The sequence below is a fragment of the Tinamus guttatus genome, unplaced genomic scaffold (assembly GCF_059628265.1).
Source record: "Tinamus guttatus ecotype Peru unplaced genomic scaffold, ASM5962826v1 Tinamus_guttatus_pri_ptg000581l, whole genome shotgun sequence".
Taxonomy (NCBI): Eukaryota; Metazoa; Chordata; class Aves; order Tinamiformes; family Tinamidae; genus Tinamus; species Tinamus guttatus.
In genome coordinates this window covers 1-20,201 of record NW_028289115.1, presented here as the reverse complement: position 1 = coordinate 20,201, position 20,201 = coordinate 1, and the positions used below count along the sequence as shown (strand labels likewise).

Genomic DNA, 20,201 nt, shown 5'->3' with positions numbered 1-20,201 from the left:
CGGAATAAAGCGGAGATGCAACGTGATGGCGCCTGGTCGTGGTTGACCCCAACGGGGCCAATGGGGGGGTCTCCTCCGGTCCCGGGTTGCCCGGAGCGCCCTGGGTCGAAATTGGGGGGAAAAGAGGATGGAATGGGAGGAAAGAGCGTGAAATTGGGGGAAAGAGCGTGAAATGGGGGGAAAAGAGCCAAAATGGGGGGAAAAGAGCCAAAATGGGGAGGAAAGAGCCCAAAATGGGAGGAAAGAGCCTGAAATTGGGGGAAAGAGCGTGAAATTGAGGGAAAGAGCGTGAAATTGGGAAGAAAGAGCCCGAAATGAGGGGAAAGGAGCCCAAAATGGGGGGAAAGAGCCTGAAATGGGGGGAAAGGAGCCCGAAATGGGGGGAAAGGAGCCCGAAATGGGGGGAAAGAGCCTGAAATGGGGGGAAAGAGCCCGAAATGGGGGGAAAGGAGCCCGAAATGGGGGGAAAGAGCCCGAAATGGGGGGAAAGAGCCTGAAACGGGGTAAAAGAGCCCAAAATTGGAGGAAAGAGCCCAAAAGGGGAAGAAAGAGCCCAAAAGGGGAAGAAAGGGCCCAAAAGGGGAAGAAAGGGCCCAAAAGGGGAAGAAAGGGCCCAAAAGGGGAAGAAAGGGCCCAAATGGGGGGAAAGAGCCCAAAATGGGGAGAAAAGAGCCAAAATGGGGAGAAAAGAGCCCAAATGGTGAGGAAAGAGCGAAAATGGGGGGAAAAGAGCCAAAATGGGGAGGAAAGAGCCTAGAATGGGGGAAAAGAGCCCAAAATGGGGGAAAAAGAGCCTAGAACAGGGGAAAAGAAGCCAAAACGGGGGAAAAGAGCCCAAAATGGGTGGGAAAGAGCCCAAAACATGGGGAAAAGAGCCCAAAATGGGGGAAAAGAGCCCCAAACAACCCACATCCCCCCAGAAGGGCAAGAAACCCCCTCAGGACCCCCAAACTCATCGCTCCTCCCTCCCACCCCCGTTGGCTCCTTCTGGACACCGAGTTACCCCAAAACGCCCCTTTTTCACCCCAAAACGACGGGCCGAAGGATCCCCCCGGGCCTTGCTTTGGGGGCGGGTGAAAATGGGGGGAAAATGGGGGATTTTGGGGGCGGATTTGAGCCCAAAAACCCATCGCGGCGCCGCTGCTTCACCACGGGGCGGGAAATGGGGGCGTTTTAGCCCCAAAATCGCCGTTTTTTGCCCCAAAACCCAGCGGGAGCTCATTGGGCGCCCCGGTTCTGTCCCCCCAGACTGGGTCGTGGTCACGTTCGGCGAGGACGCGACGGCCGAGAGCCCCGAGGACCCCGGCGACCTGTGGACGGCCGTGACCTTCATCTTCCTCTTCCTCCTCAGCCTCTGCTACAGCACCGGGGTCACCCTGTTCAAGGTAGCGGCCTCGTTGGGTCGTTAATTGGTTAATTAACCCAATTAGCGGGGGCAAATTCATGAAACCCGGTCTCTTCCCCAGGTCATGTGACCTCCGTGGGTCCCGATGAGGGTCCCGGAGCCTTCGTCCTCCTCGTCCTCGCCGGGGAGCCGGAAACGCCGGCGTTTTGGTGCATTTTACCCCGATTTACAGCAGGTTGCAAAAAAATCCCCATTTTTTTTTTCCCCTTTGGGGTGAAACCGGGGTGTTTTGGTGCATTGCGCCCCAATTTGCACCAGGTTGCAAAAAAATCCCTGTTTTTTATCCCTTTGGGGTGAAACTGGGGTGTTTTGGTGCATTTTACCCTGATTTACACCAGGTAGCAAAAAAATCTCCATTTTTTATCCCTTTGGGGTGAAACCAGGGTGTTTTGGTGCATTGTGCCCTAATTTGCACCAGGTTGCAAAAAAATCCCGTTTTTTTAATCCCTTTGGGGTGAAACTGGGGTGTTTTGGTGTATTTTACCCTAATTTACACCAGGTTGCAAAAAAAATCCCCTTTTTTATTCCCTTTTGGGGTGAAACCGGGGTGTTTTGGTGTATTTTACTCTGATTTACACCAGGTTGCAAAAAAATCCCTGTTTTTTATCCCTTTGGGGTGAAACTGGGTGTTTTGGTGCGTTGCACCCCCATTTACACCAGGTTGCAAAAAAACACCATTTTTTTCCCCTTTTGGGGTGAAACCGGGGTGTTTTGGTGCATTGCACCCCGATATAAACCAAGTTGCAAAAAAATCCCTGTTTTTTATCCCTTTGGGGTGAAACTGGGGTGTTTTGGTGCGTTGCAGCCCCATTTACACCAGGTTGCAAAAAATAACCCTTTTTTCCCCTTTTGGGGTGAAACCAGGTTGTTTTGGTGTATTTTACCCTGATTTACACCAGGTTGCAAAAAAATCTCCGTTTTTTAGTCCCTTTGGGGTGAAACCGGGGTGTTTTGGTGCGTTGCACCCCCATTTACACCAGGTTGCAAAAAAACACCCTTTTTTTTCCCCTTTTGGGGTGAAACCGGGGTGTTTTGGTGAATTTTACCCTGATTTACACCAGGTTGCAAAAAAATTCCCTGTTTTTTTTCCCTTTTGGGTGAAACCGGGGTGTTTTGGTGCGTTGCACCCCCATTTACACCAGGTTGCAAAAAAAACACCCTTTTTTTTTCCCTTTTGGGGTGAAACCGGGGTGTTTTGGTGAATTTTACCCTGATTTACACCAGGTTGCAAAAAAATCTCCATTTTTTAATCCCTTTGGGGTGAAACCGGGGTGTTTTGGTGCATTGCACCCCGATATAAACCAAGTTGCAAAAATATCCCTGTTTTTTATCCCTTTGGGTGAAACCGGGGTGTTTTGGTGCGTTGCACCCCCATTTACACCAGGTTGCAAAAAATAACCCTTTTTTCCCCTTTTGGGGTGAAACCGGGGTGTTTTGGTGAATTTTACCCTGTTTTACACCAGGTTGCAAAAAAATCTCCATTTTTTAGTCCCTTTGGGGTGAAACTGGGGTGTTTTGGTGTATTTTACCCTGATTTACACCAGGTTGCAAAAAAATCCCCATTTTTTTCCCTTTGGGGTGAAACTGGGGTGTTTTGGTGTATTTTACCCTGATTTACACCAGGTTGCAAAAAATCTCCATTTTTTATCCCTTTGGGGTGAAACTGGGGTGTTTTGGTGCATTGCACCCCCATTTACACCAGGTTGCAAAAAATAACCCTTTTTTTCCCCTTTTGGGGTGAAACCGGGGTGTTTTGGTGAATTTTACCCCGATTTACACCAGGTTGCAAAAAAATCCCCATTTTTTTTTCCCTTTGGGGTGAAACTGGGGTGTTTTGGTGTATTTTACCCTGATATACACCAGGTTGCAAAAAAATCCCTGTTTTTTATCCCTTGGGGTGAAACTGGGGTGTTTTGGTGCGTTGCACCCCGATTTACACCAGGTTGCAAAAAAAAACACCATTTTTTCCCCTTTGGTGTGAAACCAGGGTGTTTTGGTGAATTTTACCCCGATTTACACCAGGTTGCAAAAAAATCCCGTTTTTTTAATCCCTTTGGGGTGAAACCGGGGCGTTTTGGCGCGTTTCACCCCAATTTACGCCCGGTTTGTGCAAACAACCCCCATTTTTCACTCTCGAGCGACAAAACCGCGGCGTTTTCGTGCAAATCGCCCCAAAAACGTGCCCTAGAAGGCGGGTTTCGCTATTAGAAAACCGCCCGATTTCGCCCTTTTTCCCACGTTCTCCGGGCGCCGCTGAGTCATTCGGGAAGCCAAAACGGGCCAAATTTGCCCCAAACATCTGGCCCGGGGCCGCCAGATGTTTCCTGTTTACGCCGGCACCGTCTCCCCCTCTGAGTCAGCACAGGGCGAAAATAACCCCAAAATCGCCGGTTTTGGCCCCCAAACGCCCTCGTTTCCCCACCCCTTTTCCCGGTCGAATCGACCAAGGGGAGGGGAAACGGAGGGGCCGTTTTCATGGGAAACCCCTCGCGCCGCAAGGCAAATTTGGGGGGGAAAAGGTTAAAAACCGAATAAACAAGGTGCAAAATAGGTAATTTTGGGGCAAAAGTGTCTTTTTTTTGTGTCCGAATGGGGATGGGGCGCGCGGCCATCTTGTGATGGCACCCGGAAAAGTCGAGGGATCGGATGCGGGAGCGGGCAAGGCAAGAGGTGCATTCCCAAGGTCATCATGGCATTCCCAAGGTCATCAAGGCATTCCCAAGTCCATTATAATATTCCCAAGCTCGTCATGGCATTCCAAGGTTGCCGCGGCATTCCAGGCTCATCCTGGCATTCCCAAGCTCACTATAGCATTCCCAAGCTCATTATAGCATTCCCAGGCTCATCATGGCATTCCCAAGTCCATTATAATATTCCCAAGCTCGCCATGGCATTCCCAAGCTCACCAGGGTATTCCCAATCTCCTCATGGCATTCCCAAGATCACTACAGCATTCCCGAGCTCATTATGGCATTCCCAAGCTCGTTATGGCATTCCCAAGCTCACTATGGCATTCCCAAGGTCATCATAGCATTCCCAGGCTCATTATAACACTCCCAAGTTCACCGTGGCATTCCCAAGCTCACCATGGCATTCCCAATCTTGTCATGGCATTCCCAAGCCTACCATGGCATTCCCAAGATCACTATGTCATTTCCAAGCCCATTATAACATTCCCAAGCTTGTCACGGCATTCCCAAGCTTGTCATGACATTCCCAAGCTCCTTACGGCATTCCCAAGCTCACTATGACATTCCCAAGCCCATTATAACATTCCCAAACTCGTCATGACATTCCCAAGCTCACCATGACATTCCCAAGCTCGCCATGGCATTCCAAGGTCCTTATGACATTCCCAAGCTCGACATGGCATTCCCAAGCTCCTTATGGCATTCCCAAGCTCACTATGGCATTCCCAAGCTTGTCATGGCATTCCCGAGCCTACCATGGCATTCCCAAGCTCCTTATGACATTCCCAAACTCAGCATGGCATTGCCAAGATCACTCTAGCTTTCCCAAGGCCATCATAACATTCCCAAGCCCATTATAGCATTCCCAACCTCGTCATGGCATTCCCAAGCTCCTTATGGCATTCCCAAGCTCATTATGACATTCCCAGTCTCATCATGACATTCCCACGCTCACTATGGCATTCCCAAGCTCCTTATTGCATTCCCAATCTCGTCATGACATTCCCAAGCTTGTCATGGCATTCCCAAGCTCACTATGCCATTCCCAAGCTCACCAGGGCATTCCCAAGCTCCTTATGACATTCCCAACCTCGTCACGGCATTCCCAAGTTCACTATGGCATTCCCAACCTCGCCATGGCATTCCCAACCTCACCATGGCATTCCGAAGCTCGTCATGACATTCCCAACCTCATCATGACATTCCCAAGCTCCTTATGGCATTCCCAAGCTCACTATGGCATTCCCAAGCCCATTATAACATTCCCAAGCTCGCCATGACATTCCCAAGCTCACTATGGCATTCCCAAGCTTGCCATGATATTCCCAAGCTCGCTATGACATTCCCAACCTCGTCATGACATTCCCAACCTCGCCATGGCATTCCAAGCTCACTATGGCATTCCCAAGGTCCTTATGGCATTCCCAAGCTCACTATGGCATTCCCAAGCCCATTATAACATTCCCAACCTCGTCATGACATTCCCAACCTCGCCATGGCATTCCCAAGCTCACTATGGCATTCCCAAGGTCCTTATGACATTCCCAAGCTCACTATGACATTCCCATCTCGCGGATCCGTGCTCGGAGCATCCCAAACATCGCACACGGACACAAGTAAAGCCGACACCGAGGAGCCACCATCGACCCTTTATTTTTCCAGTTATTTACAAGAAAAAAGGGGGAAAAGGGGAAATTCCCGCAGGCGTCGGTGGGATTCGAACCCCCAAAGAGCCCCGGATCCATCCGGATCATCGAGCAGCAGCGGGGCCTGCTGGAAAACGAGCTTATTTCACCTGAAATCGGGAAAAAAGCAAGAAAAAACATTAATTTGGGGGTAAAATCCCAGATTTCCCCTGTTTTTTAATATATTTTTGTGCAAAGAGAAGGACAGTCTAAGGGGGGAAAACGGGTGGAAAAAGAGGGAATTTGGGGCCAAAAGGGGGATATTTTTGCATCCCGGGGCAATATCTTTGCATTGGGTGTTTTGCGTTGTCTCGGGGTGGGATTTTGGGGCGAAAAGGGTGTTTTTTTCCCCCTTTTTTTTCCGGATTTACCTTGATCAAGGTGACGGTGGCGCTGTAGAAGAGGCTGAGGATGAAGAGGACGATGAAGGTCGAGGCCGTGGTCCAGAGGTTGTGCAGATCCTCCTCGTCCTCCGCGAGGACGTCGAGGGAGGCTTGGGACAGAGCCAAAAGCCGATTAGCGCCTTCGACGGGACGAAAAACAAGGCAAAAATGGGTATTTTCAACCAAAATCCCTACGTCGAAAGAAAAAATTGATATAGCGAAAAAAAATCGGGAATTTTGCCCAATTTGGGCGTTTTTGAGAGGATTTGGGGCTGCAAGCGAAGGGGGCTGCAAGCTCCGAAAGCCACAGGGAGGCGGATGCGACAAAGAGGCGAAAACACCCCAAAATGGCCCAATTTCGTGCTGTTTTGCAAATATTATATGTTTTTTTTTGTGGTGTGAAAGCCCCCATTGGGGATTTTGGGGTGGTTTTCTGGTATTAAGGCATTAAGGGGATTTATTGTGAAACGGGGATTTATTGCAACGCGGAGGCAGAAATCGGCCCAATTTCGTGGTAGAATTTGCAGAATTGGCGAATTAGCCAAAATTATGGCAAAATATGCCCCAAATTTGCAAAATTCCCGCAATTTCTCGTGCTCTTCCCGCACGAGCTCCGGGATCGGAGCCCAATGGGATGAATCAGCCCCTGGATCCCCAAAATCCCCCTTTTCCAGAGCCGATGCTCCCCAAAAGCCCCTTTTCTGCCAGCTTTTCCCCCAAAAGAAGCTTTTATTTGCAAAGCAGGGAAAATATGGAATAAATTTATTTCAAAAACCCCCATTTTTGCTCAGGGCACTGTGAGAAATTTGGAGTCCTTCAATGGGGGAAAGCTGCAAAAATCCGAGGAAAAATCTGCGGATTTGGGGAAATCGGGTGATTTTCCGCTTCCTTTTCCGGGATTTTCCGCCCGGATCCGGCTCTTTCCCCCATGCAGCGTCTCCACGTGGTGTTTTCCCACCCAGCAGCCCCTTTTTAGGCTTTTTTGCCCCAATTTGGGGAGTTTTTGGGGATCTGGGGCAATGCTGCAATCTGGAACGGGCTGTGATGGGGCAAAACGCCACTTTTTGGGGGCAAAATCCCTCTTGGAAGAAGTTTTTTTCCCCCCAAAATTCCCAATTTCCAAACGGGCTTAAATGCACTTAAATACGGCTCTTTCCCCCCCAAAAAACGCAACCCAGGATCCCCTTTTCCCTCCTTTTCCTCATTTTTCCCACCCCTTTTTGCAACCTCTCCCGGCGCCTCCGCCTCTAGGCCCCAATTTCCCCTTGTTCTGCCCCAAAACGGAGCCCTTTCCAGTTTGCATCACCCCGTGCCGCTGGTTTGAGGAGAAAACCCCTTTTTTAGCGTTTTTAAGAGGGAAAAGCTGCATTAAAGGCCGTGCATGCGTGCAGGAAGGCATTGCATGCATGGAGACGTTGCATGCGTGCAGTGGTCGTGCATGCAATGGGGTGTTGCATGCAAGGAGGAAATGCATGCAGGTGCGCGTGCATGCATGCAACTGTGCAATTGCATGCAGATGTGCATGCAACGAGGTGCTGCATGCATGCAAAGGGGTGTTGCATGCATGCATGCAAGGAGGAAATGCATGCAGGTGCGCGTGCATGCATGCAACTGTGCAATTGCATGCAGATGTGCATGCAACGAGGTGCTGCATGTGTGCAAGGTGTTGCGTGCGTGCAAGAAGGCAATGCATGCGTGCAAGAAGGCAATGCATGCAAGAATGCAATGCATGCATGCAAAGGCTGATGCATGCATGCAAGAATGCAATGCATGCATGCAAGAAACCCCTAAAAGTGAAAAGAAACCCCCAAAAGCGAAAAGAAATGCACAAAACTGAAAAGAAATCCGCAAAACTGAAAAGAAATCTGCAAAACTGAAAAGAAACACCCCAAAACGAAAAGAAACCCCCAAAACTGAAAAGAAACCCCCAAAAATGAAAAGAAAATCCCCAAACTGAAAAGAAACACCCAAAAGCGAAAAGAAAACCCCAAAACTGAAAAGAAAATCCCCCAAACGAAAAGGGACCCCCCAAAACGAAAAGAAACCCCCCCAAAACGAAAAGAAACCCCCCAAAACGAAAAGAAAATCCTAGAACCGAAAAGAAACCCTATATTTTTGGTATCTCCTGAAAATTATCGACTTTATTGCCCTTTTTCCCCCTCCCCGGCGGAGCAGGACGACACGGCAGGGTGGATTTTTTCGCTGGATTTTTTATGGATATGGAGATTTATGTACAAAAACGCATGGAATCGGGGGGAAAATGGGGCAAATTCCCCCCATCGGGGGCGATTTTGGGGCGAAATTGCCGATTTTGGGGTTAATAACAGGCGGCGGCGGCGTCCGAGAGCACCAGGGACACGTTGACCGAGGTGGGTTTACCCGAGGACTTGTCCACCGACTTCTGGGCCACCTGCAGGGGCAGCTTCTCGTGGCCCACGAGACACGTGTAGACGTTGCCCGCGGCCCAGTCGGCGCCGGCCACGCTCAGGGCGCTGTAGGTGAAGAAGACGTCGCCCGTCGGGCGCTCGCGCGCCGGCGCCATCGTCACGTAGTCGCCGGCGGCCACGGGCTCCCCGTTGCGGAGCCAGCGGACCAGCAGGTCCGGCGGGTTGAAGCCCTTGATGAGGCAGCTCACGGTGGCCGCCTCGCGCAGGGACAGCTGCTCCGGCGCCGGCGGGAACAGGTAGACGGACGGCGCCTTCGCCGCGGCGTCTGCGGGGCGGGAAAGAAGAGCCGACGCGTTAGAGCGCCCCGATGAGCTCCTCATGATGAGGAACCCCCATTTTGCCCAATGCGCCCGGTTTCTCCCCCAAAAACGCGACGCGTTGGCATCAAATTTTGCGTTTTAAGACCCAAAATGCCCCAAAAAAGAAAGAGGAGGCACCCAACAATCTCCTCGTGATGAGGAACCCCAGTTTCGCCCAACACCCCCAGTTTTTCCCCCAAAAATGCGACACGGTGGCACCCAATTTCACCTTTCGAGACCCAAAACGCCCAAAAGAAGATGGAGGAGGCGCCCAATGATCTCCTCGTGATGAGGAACCCCGTTTTGCCCGGTTTTTCCCCCAAGAACGCGACGCGTTGGCACCGAATCTTGTGTTTCAAGACCCAAAACGCCCAAAAGAAGATGGAGGAGGCGCCCAATGATCTCCTCGTGATGAGGAACCCCGTTTTGCCCAGTTTTTCCCCCAAGAACGCGACGCGTTCGCACCGAATCTTGCGTTTCGAGACCCAAAACGCCCAAAAGAAGATGGAGGAGGCGCCCAATGATCTCCTCGTGATGAGGAACCCCCATTTTGCCCAAAGCGGCCAGTTTTTCCCCCGAAAATGCAACACGAGACCCCAAAACGATGGAGGTAGTGCCCAATGATCTCCTCGTAATGAGGAACCCCGTTTTGCCCAGTTTTTCCCCCAAGAACGCGACGCGTTGGCACTGAATCCTGCATTTCAAGACCCAAAACGCCCAAAAGAAGATGGAGGAGGCGCCCAATGATCTCCTCGTGATGAGGAACCCCCCGTTTTGCCCAAAGTGCCCCATTCTCCTGGTTTTTCCCCCAAAAACGCGACGCGTTGGCACCGAATCTTGCGTTTCAAGACCCAAAACGCCCAAAAGAAGATGGAGGAGGCGCCCAATGACCTCCTCGTGATGAGGAACCCCCATTTTGCCCAAAGCGCCCGGTTTTTCCCCCGAAAATGCAACACGAGACCCCAAAACGATGGAGGTAGTGCCCAATGATCTCCTCGTGATGAGGAAGCCCCGTTTCGCCCAACACCCCCAGTTTTTCCCCCAAAAATGCGACACGGTGGCACCCAATTTCACCTTTCGAGACCCAAAACGCCCAAAAGAAGATGGAGGAGGCGCCCAATGATCTCCTCGTGATGAGGAACCCCGTTTCGCCCAATGCGCCCGGTTTTTCCCCCAAAAACGCGACGCGTTGGCACTGAATCTTGCGTTTCAAGACCCAAAACGCCCAAAAGAAGATGGAGGAGGCGCCCAATGACCTCCTCGTGATGAGGAATCCCGTTTTGCCCAAAGCGCCCGCTTCTCCCGGTTTTTACCCCAAAAACGTGACGCGTTGGCACTGAATCTTGCGTTTCAAGACCCAAAACGCCCAAAAGAAGATGGAGGAGGCGCCCAATGATCTCCTCGTGATGAGGAATCCCGTTTTGCCCAAAGTGCCCCATTCTCCTGGTTTTTCCCCAAAAAACGCGACACGGTGGCACCAAATCTTGCGTTTCAAGACCCACAACGCCCAAAAGAAGATGGAGGAGGCGCCCAATGATCTCCTCGTGATGAGGAACCCCCGTTTCGCCCAACGCACCCGGTTTTTCCCCCAAAAACGCGACGCGTTGGCACCGAATCTTGCGTTTCAAGACCCAAAACACCCCAAAAAAAGATGGAGGAGGCGCCCAATGATCTCCTCGTGATGAGGAACCCCCCGTTTTGCCCAAAGTGCCCCATTCTCCTGGTTTTTCCCCCAAAAACGCGACGCGGTGGCACCGAATCTTGCGTTTCAAGACCCAAAACGCCCAAAAGAAGATGGAGGAGGCGCCCAATGATCTCCTCGTGATGAGGAACCCTGTTTTGCCCAACGCGCCTGGTTTTTCCCCAAAAACGCGACGCGGTGGCACCGAATCTCGCGTTTCGAGACCCCAAAATGATGGAGGAGGTGCCCAATGATCTCCTCGTGATGAGGAACCCCGTTTCGCCCAACGCGCCCGGTTTTTCCCCCAAAAACGCGACGCGTTGGCACCGAATCTTGTGTTTCAAGACCCAAAACGCCCAAAAGAAGATGGAGGAGGCACCCAATGATCTCCTCGTGATGAGGAACCCCCCGTTTTGCCCAAAGTGCCCCATTCTCCTGGTTTTTCCCCAAAAAAACGCGACGCGGTGGCACCAAATCTTGCGTTTCGAGACCCACAACGCCCAAAAGAAGATGGAGGAGGCGCCCAACGATCTCCTTGCAATGAGAAACCCCCATTTCATGGAGTGGACGCCCAACGCACCCCGTTCTCCCGTTTTCCCCCCCAAAACCCAAAGCGGTGGTGCCGAATCTCGCGTTTCCGGCCCCAAAACGGCCCACGGGAAGCCGCTCACCGTTCTTCTTGCGCAGCGTCTCCTCCACGGGGAAGACCAGGTCGGGGTGGCTCACGCGGCACGTGTAGCCGTCGCCCTTGTCCCACTCGTCGGCGCAGACGCTGGCGACGCCGTCCACGCTGTAGAGCCCGTTGGGCTGCAGCACCCGGGGCAGCGTCCTGGTCTCCAGCTCCTGCTCCGACTCCTTGCGCCACGAGATGGCCAAGCCCTCCACGTTGGGCAGGTTGAGCACGCGGCACGTCAGCTTGGCCACCTGGGCCACCAAGACGCCGGCGAAGATATTGTATGTTATATATTATATATTACATATTCTATATTCTATATATTATATATGTCATATGTTATATATTATATTATATTCTATATTCTATATTCTATACTCTATACTATATATTATATATTACGTATTATATATAATATATAATATATAATATATAATATATGATATATGATATATGATATAACATATATATTACATATTATGTATTATGTATTATGTATTATATATTATATATTATATGTTATATAATCTATGTTATATTTTCTATGTTATATACATTATATTAAATTCTATATTCTATATTCTATATATATTATATGTTATATGTTATATGTTTTATATATATAATATTATATTCTATATTCTATATTCTATATTCTATATTCTATATATGTTGTATGTTATATGTTATATGTTATATGTTATATATTATATATTATATATTATATATATTATATTCTATATTCTATATTCTATATTCTATATTCTATATTCTATATTCTATATTTCTCCCACCACCCCCGAGATAATTCAATATTTGGGGTGAAAAATGCAGAAGTTGGCCCCCAAAAAGCAACATTTTCACTCCGTAGACCCCTTTAAAAATATTCAAAAGGATTTTCAACCCTTAAAAAGGGGCAAAAAGGGGAATTTTTACAATTAACGGGTGAAAAAGCGGCACCAAGAGCCTCAGTCGCAGCCGAAATATCCCGAAATCCCCGTTTTTCACCCAAAATGGCCCCAAGAGGCAGGACTTGGGGAAGAAAAAGGTGATTTCTTCACGACTGGGGGAAAAAAATGAAGAAAAAGCCTGAAAATGGCTATTTTGCTCGGCCACCTTGTCCACGAAGATGTCGGCGAAGGCCGGCGCCACCACCTTGACGGCGATCTCCGTGTCCTGCGGGCGGTCAACTGCAAAGGGGACATTTGGGGTGAATCGGGGGGCCGAAACGCCCCAAAACGCCCCAAAACGGCCCCAAAACCCGACTCACAGCCGCACTCGATGGCCTTGCTGGTGTTCCTCATCTCGGCGTCCACCTGGCACGTGTAGACGGCGCCCGCGTCCCACTCGGCCTCGGCCACGGAGAGGCCGCTGTGGGTGACGTAGGCGCCGCGGCCGTCGGACGCGGGAGCCCCCGTGACGACGCCGCGGTCCTGGGGGGCCCCGTTCTTGAGCCACCTGACGGCCACGGGCTGCGCGCGCGGGGACAGCACGCGGCACAGCACCGTGGAGTTGCGGAAGGGGCCCTCGAAGTCGTCGCGCGACGGCGGGTGCACGCGCACGTCCAGCGTGGTGGCCACGGGGCCTGCGGTGGGGACACCCTTGAGCACCCGCAGCGCCCTGGACCATCCGTAACCATCCCCAACGTCCTGGACCATCGATAACCATCCCCAACGCCCTAGACCGTCCGTAACGCTCTAGACCATCCACCCTAGACCACCCATAACGCCCTGGACCATCCGTAACCATCCCCAATGTCCTGGACCATCCATAACCATCCCCAACGCCCTAGACCGTCCATAACGCTCTAGACCATCCACCCTAGACCACCCATAACGCCCTGGACCATCCGTAACCATCCCCAACGCCCTAGACCGTCCATAACGCTCTAGACCATCCACCCTAGACCACCCATAACGCCCTGGACCATCCATAACCATCCCCAACGCCCTAGACCGTCCATAACGCTCTAGACTATCCACCCTAGACCACCCATAACGCCCTGGACCATCCGTAACCATCCCCAATGCCCTAGACCACCCATAACGCTCTAGACTATCCACCCTAGACCACCCATAACGCCCTGGACCATCCATAACCATCCCCAATGTCCTGGACCATCCATAACCATCCCCAACGCCCTAGACCACCCATAACGCTCTAGACCATCCACCCTAGACCACCCATAACGCCCTGGACCATCCATAACCATCCCCAATGCCCTAGACCGTCCATAACGCTCTAGACTATCCACCCTAGACCACCCATAACGCCCTGGACCATCCATAACCATCCCCAATGCCCTAGACCGTCCATAACGCTCTAGACCATCCACCCTAGACCACCCATAACGCCCTGGACCATCCATAACCATCCCCAATGCCCTAGACCGTCCATAACGCTCTAGACTATCCACCCTAGACCACCCATAACGCCCTGGACCATCCATAACCATCCCCAATGCCCTAGACCACCCATAACGCTCTAGACCATCCACCCTAGACCACCCATAACGCCCTGGACCATCCATAACCATCCCCAATGCCCTAGACCACCCATAACGCTCTAGACCATCCACCCTAGACCACCCATAACGCCCTGGACCATCCATAACACCCTAGACCATCCCCAATGCCCTTGAGCACCCACAACGCCCGAGACCATCCATAACGCCCTAGACCATCCACCCTAGACCACCCATAACGCCCTAGACCACCCACGACGCCCTAGACCATCCATAATGAGCTAGACCACCCATAACACCCTAGATGATCCACCCTAGACCACCCACAATGCCATAGACCATCCATAACGAGCTAGACCACCCATAGCACCCTAGATGATCCACCCTAGACCACCCACAACGCCCTAGACCACCCACAACGCCCTAGACCATCCATAACGAGCTAGACCACCCATAACACCCTAGATGATCCACCCTAGACCACCCACAACACCCTAGACCACCCATAACACTCTAGACCACCCACAATGCCCTAGATGATCCACAGCGCCCTAGACCATCCACCCTAGACCATCCATAATGCCCTAGACCATCCATAACCATCCACGATGCCCTAGACCACCCGTAACGCCCTAGACCATCCACCCTAGACCATCCATAACGCCCTAGACCATCCATGATGCCCTGGACCATCCACAACGACCTAGACCATCCATAACACCCTAGACCACCCATAACACCCTAGACCACCCACAATGCCCTGGACCATCCATAACACCCTAGACCATCCGCCCTAGACCATCCATAACGCCCTAGACCATCCCCAACGCCCTAGACTACCCATAACACCACAAACCACCCCAAAAACCCACCCTGCTGTGGAACACGGCGCCACCACCGAAGCCTGAGGAGCAACTCACCCGGGTTGTGGAGCTCCACGTAGCGGTCGCCCTCGGCGTGCCGGGCCCGGCAGTAGAAGGGCTGTTGGCTCTTGCCCTCCTGCAAGGGCAGCCTCAACTGGCTGGTGGCCTTGGAGAGGCCCTCGGGGTAGACGGCAACGCCGCCGGAGACGCTCTGGTTGGCGTAGTCGCTCCACGAGAAGGTCACCCCGTCCGGCCGGAAGTCCACGGCCAGGCAGGCCACCGAGTAGAGCTCGGAGTCCTCCGAGGTGCCGCAGGAGACCAGCGGGAAGAGGTCCGGGGGGCTGGCGCCGCCTGGAAGGGGGACAGCGGAGGCGCTGGGAGGGGAGGCCCAAGGGAGGCCGCGGATTTGGGAAGAGCCGGAGGGAGGCGCCGCGGTTGGAGGCCAACGTGGATGGAGGCCAACGTGGATGGAGGCCAACGTGGATGGAGGCCAAAGTGGTTGGAGACCAACGTGGATGGAGGCCACCATGGATGGAGGACACCGTGGATGGAGGACACCACGGTTGGAGGCCACCACGGTTGGAGGCCACCATGGATGGAGACCATCATGGATGGAGGCCACCACTATTGGAGGCCATCATGGATGGAGGCCACCACAGTTGGAGGCCACCACGGTTGGAGGCCATCATGGATGGAGGTCAATGCGGTTGGAGGCCATCATGGATGGAGGTCACCGTGGAAGACGCCATGGTTGGAGCTGAACCGGTACCAGCACCCCTGGGTGCCCCAGAGCCGGTTCTGCAGCACCTGGACCTGGTACCACCTATTCCCACCATGCAGCTGGTTCTGCTGGGATCCAGCTGGGTCAGTACTGGCACCCCAGGGTGCCCCAGAGCTGGTTCTGCAGCACCCGGACCCGGTACCGCCCGGTACCACCATGGAACAGGTTCTGCTGGACCCAGCTGGGTCGGTACCAGCACCACCGGGTGCCCCAGAGCCGGTTCTGCAGGACCTGGATCTGGTACCAGCTGGTCCCAACATCCAGAAGGCCCTGCTGGACCCATATGGGTCAGTACCAGCACCCGAGGGTGCCCCAGAGCCGGATCTGCAGCACCCGGACCCGGTACCAGCTGGTACCGCTAGGGATCAGGTTCTGCTGGACCCAGCTGGGTCGGTACCAGCACCCCAGGGTGCTCTCAGAGCCGGTTCTGCAGCACCCGGACCTGGTACCAGCTGGTACCGCTATGGATCAGGTTCTGCTGGACCCAGCTGGGTCAGAACTGGCGCCCCAGGGTGCTCTCAGAGCCGGTTCTGGAGGACCTGGATCTGGTACCACCTATTCCCACCCTGCAGCCGGTTCTGCTGGGATCCATCTGGGTCAGTACTGGCACCCCAGGATGCCCCAGAGCCGGTTCTGCAGGACCTGGACCCGGTACCAGTTGGTACCACCATGGAACAGGTTCTGCTGGACTCTACTGGGTCGGTACCAGCACCCCCGGGTGCCCCAGAGCCGGTTCTGTGGGATCTGGACCCAGTACCACGATGCACCCGACCCAGTAGAACCCCAGCTTGGCCGGTACCGGCACCCCTGGGTGCTCCCAGAGACAGTTCTGCAGGACCTGGTACCAGCTGGTACCACTATGGAACAGGTTCTGCTGGACCCAATAGAGTTGGTACCAGCACCCCAGGGTGCTCCCTAGAGCTGATTCTGCAGGACCTGGACCTGGTACCAGTTGGTACCGTTATGGATCAGGTTCTGCTGGACCCTACTGGGTCAGAACCGGCACCCCTGGGTGCCCCAGAGCCGGTTCTGCAGGACCTGGTACCAGCTGGTACCACTATGGAACAGGTTCTGCTGGACCCAATTAGGTCAGTACCAGCACCCCAGGGTGCTCCCAGAGCTGGTTCTGCAGCACCCGAACCTGGTACCCGCCCAGTACCACTATGGATCAGGTTGTGCTGGACCCTATTGGGTCGGTACCCGGCACCCCCTGGTGCTCCCAGAGCCGGTTCTGCAGGACCTGGATCTGGTACCACCTATTGCCACCATGCAGCTGGTTCTGCTGGGATCCAACTGGGTCGGTACCAGCACCCCCTGGTGCCCCAGAGCCGGTTCTGCAGCACCCGGACCTGGTACCGCCCGGTACCGCTATGGATCAGGTTCTGCTGGACCCAGCTGGGTCGGTACCAGCACCCTCGGGTGCTCCCAGAGCCGGTTCTGCAGCACCTGGACCCAGTACCGCCCGGTACCACCATGGAACAGGATCTACTGGACCCAGCTGGGTCGGTACCAGCACCCCAGGGTGCTCCCAGAGCTGGTTCTGCAGCACCCGAACCCGGTACCGCCCAGTACCACTATGGATCAGGTTGTGCTGGACCCTATTGGGTCGGTACTGGCACCCCCTGGTGCTCCCAGAGCCGGTTCTGCAGGACCTGGACCCGGTACCAGCTGGTACCACCATGGAACAGGTTCTGCTGGGATCCAGTTGGGTCAGAACCAGCACCCCTGGGTGCCCCAGGGCTGGTTCTGCAGGACCTGGACCCGGTACCAGCTGGTACCACCACAGAACAGGTTCTGCTGGACCCAGCAGGGTCGGTACCAGCACCCACAGGTGCCCCCCAGAGCCGGTTCTGCAGGACCCGAACCCGGTACCACCCGGTACTGCTATGGATCAGGTTCTGCTGGACCCTACTGGGTCGGTACCGGCACCTCAGGGTGCTCCCAGAGCCAGTTCTGCAGCACCCGAAACCGGTACCACCATGGATCAGGTTCTGCTGGACTCAGCTGGGTCGGTACCAGCAACCCTGGGTGCTCCCAGAGCTGGTTCTACAGGACCTGGACCCGGTACCAGCTGGTACCACCATGGATCAGGTTCTGCTGGACCCAGCTGGGTCGGTAACCGGCACCCCTGGGTGCTCCCAGAGCTGGTTCTGCAGGACCTGGACCCGGTACAAGCTGGTACCGCTATGGATCAGGTTCTGCTGGACCCAGCTGGGTCGGTACCAGCACCCCAGGGTGCTCCCAGAGCCGGTTCTGCAGCACCTGGACCCGGTACCGCCCCGGTACCACCATGGAACAGGTTGTGCTGGACCCAATTGGGTCGGTACCAGCACCCCCGGGTGCTCCCAGAGCCGGTTCTGCAGGACCCGGACCCGGTACCGCCCGGTACCACCATGGAACAGGTTCTGCTGGACCCAATTGGGTCGGTACCAGCACCCCTGGGTGCCCCAGAGCTGGTTCTGCAGGACCTGGACCCGGTACTGCCCGGTACCGCTATGGAACAGGTTCCACTGGACCCTACCGGGTCGGTACCAGCACCCCAGGGTGCCCCAGAGCCGGTTCTGCAGCACCTGGACCCAGTACCGCCCGGTACCACCATGGAACAGGTTCTGCTGGACCCAGCTGGGTCGGTACCAGCACCACCGGGTGCCCCAGAGCCGGTTCTGCAGGACCTGGACCCGGTACCACCTAGTCCCACCATGCAGCTGGTTCTGCTGGGATCCAGTTGGGTCAGAACCAGCACCCCTGGGTGCCCCAGGGCTGGTTCTGCAGGACCTGGACCCGGTACCACCTGGTACCACCATAGAACAGGTTCTGCTGGACCCAACCCAGCAGGGTCGGTACAGCACCCACAGGTGCCCCCCAGAGCTGGTTCTGCAGCACCCAGACCCGGTACCACCCGGTACCACCATGGAACAGGTTCTGCTGGACCCAATTGGGTCGGTACCAGCACCCCCGGGTGCCCCAGAGCCGGTTCTGCAGCACCCGGACCCCGGTACCACCCCGGTACCGCTATGGAACAGGTTCTGCTGGACCCAATTGGGTCGGTACCAGCACCCCCGGGTGCCCCAGAGCCGGTTCTGCAGGACCTGGACCCCGGTACCACGATGCACCCGACCCAGTAGAACCCCAGCTGGGCCGGTACCGGCACCCCTGGGTGCTCCAGCTGCCCAAGGCCCCTACGGAACCGGTTCTGGTGGACCCAGCACCGGTGCCACCATGAGCAGACCCTAAAACTACCCAAAACGGCGGGAAATCTACCAAAAAATGGGGGAATCTACCCCAAAATTGGGGAAATCTACCCCAAAATGAGGGGAATCTACCCCAAAATGGGGAGAATTAACCCCAAAATGGGGAGAATTTACCCCAAAATGGGTCAATAGCCTCCCTGGATGCTCCGGGGCCATGTGAAAGCCCTCGGCCCAATTAAGGGCCAATTAATAGAATTAATTAATCAAATTAATTAATCAAATTAATCACAAGCCCTAAAACTGCTCAAATGTCTCCACTGCATCTGCCCCAAACTGGTCAATTTGGCTCATTTTGCCCCAAAATAAGCGCCCGAGGCCGGCCCGGGATTTAATTGGGACCAATTCAAGGTATTTCCTCAAAAAAGGGAGAAATCGGTCAAAAATAAAAGCCAACGATTGCCCAAAAGCGGCTGATTTCGAATCAAGGAGCTCTCGAAGCAGAAACTGCAAAACTCATCAAATCTTGTGTTTTCTCCTCATTCCAGCCCCATCTCCAGCGGAGACCAGCCAAAAGCTCCAATCTGCCCGGAATTCACCCCAAAACGGGATTTTCCTCACAAACGACCTCAAAAAACAGCCGCTATTTCCACCAAAAGCAACGGCCCGACCAACATGGAAGAATTCGGGGCGTTTCGGCCCCAAAAAAACGCGACGACGCGAGCACAAAAAACCAGAATTTCCTTAAAAATACGAAATATCCACGGAAAAAATGGAAATAAATCTCTTAATGGTTCCGTTTCCACTGTCCCTTTGCTCCCAAGAGTTTAATTAATTAGCTGGCTGATAATTTGCCTTAATTAGCCTTAATATATATATATTTATATATATATTTATATATTTTTATATATTTTATATATATTTATTTTTATATATATTTATATATTTTTATATATTTTATATACTTATATGTATTTATATATTTTTTATATATTTTATATATTTATATATATTTATATATATTTATAAATTTACATATATAAAAATATGTGTTATATATAATATATATAAAAACATATAATATATATAATATATATATTATATATATTTATTTTTATATATATATTATATAATATATAAACATATAAATATATAAACATAAAAAATATAAAATATATGTTTTATATAATATATATGTATATTATATATTATGTATATTATATAATATATATATATATATATATAATATATATGTATGTTTTTATTTATATAATTTATTTCATAATAAATTGGGGTTGGGTTTTTCTTCCCGAATGGGCTCAAGGGGCGTCCAAAAATTAAAGGAATTTTTAAGATTTTTTTTTCAAAAAGAATTTTTTTAAAAAAATAAAATCTGAGGGGAAATAATGAAGTTGTTGCGTAGTAATTAATTAGCGTTAATAAAGCCGGCTAATTAAATAATAATAATAAATAATACTTAAATAGTTAAAGTGTTGATAATGGGTTTAATTGGGTTTAAAGAAAGGGAAAAAATGGGAAAAAATAGAGGAACGAAGACCCTTAATAATGAAAGATTTGGGTCAAGCTGTTTCTTTTTTTTTCCCCGTTTTTCTTTATTTTTTTGCCTTTTTGCAGGTCAATT

At 52.3% G+C, this 20,201-nt stretch overlaps 1 gene segment (V, D, J or C); it reads right to left on the bottom strand.

Annotated features, from left to right (window-relative positions):
- Positions 1–5,870: 5,870 nt before the first annotated feature.
- Positions 5,871–16,042, bottom strand: LOC104579102 (Ig mu chain C region-like). The segment is given in 8 exon segments: positions 5,871–5,890; positions 6,152–6,273; positions 8,543–8,875; positions 11,262–11,514; positions 12,380–12,453; positions 12,534–12,848; positions 14,648–14,941; positions 16,027–16,042. Coding segments are annotated over 8 exon segments (1,416 nt in total).
- Positions 16,043–20,201: the final 4,159 nt, after the last annotated feature.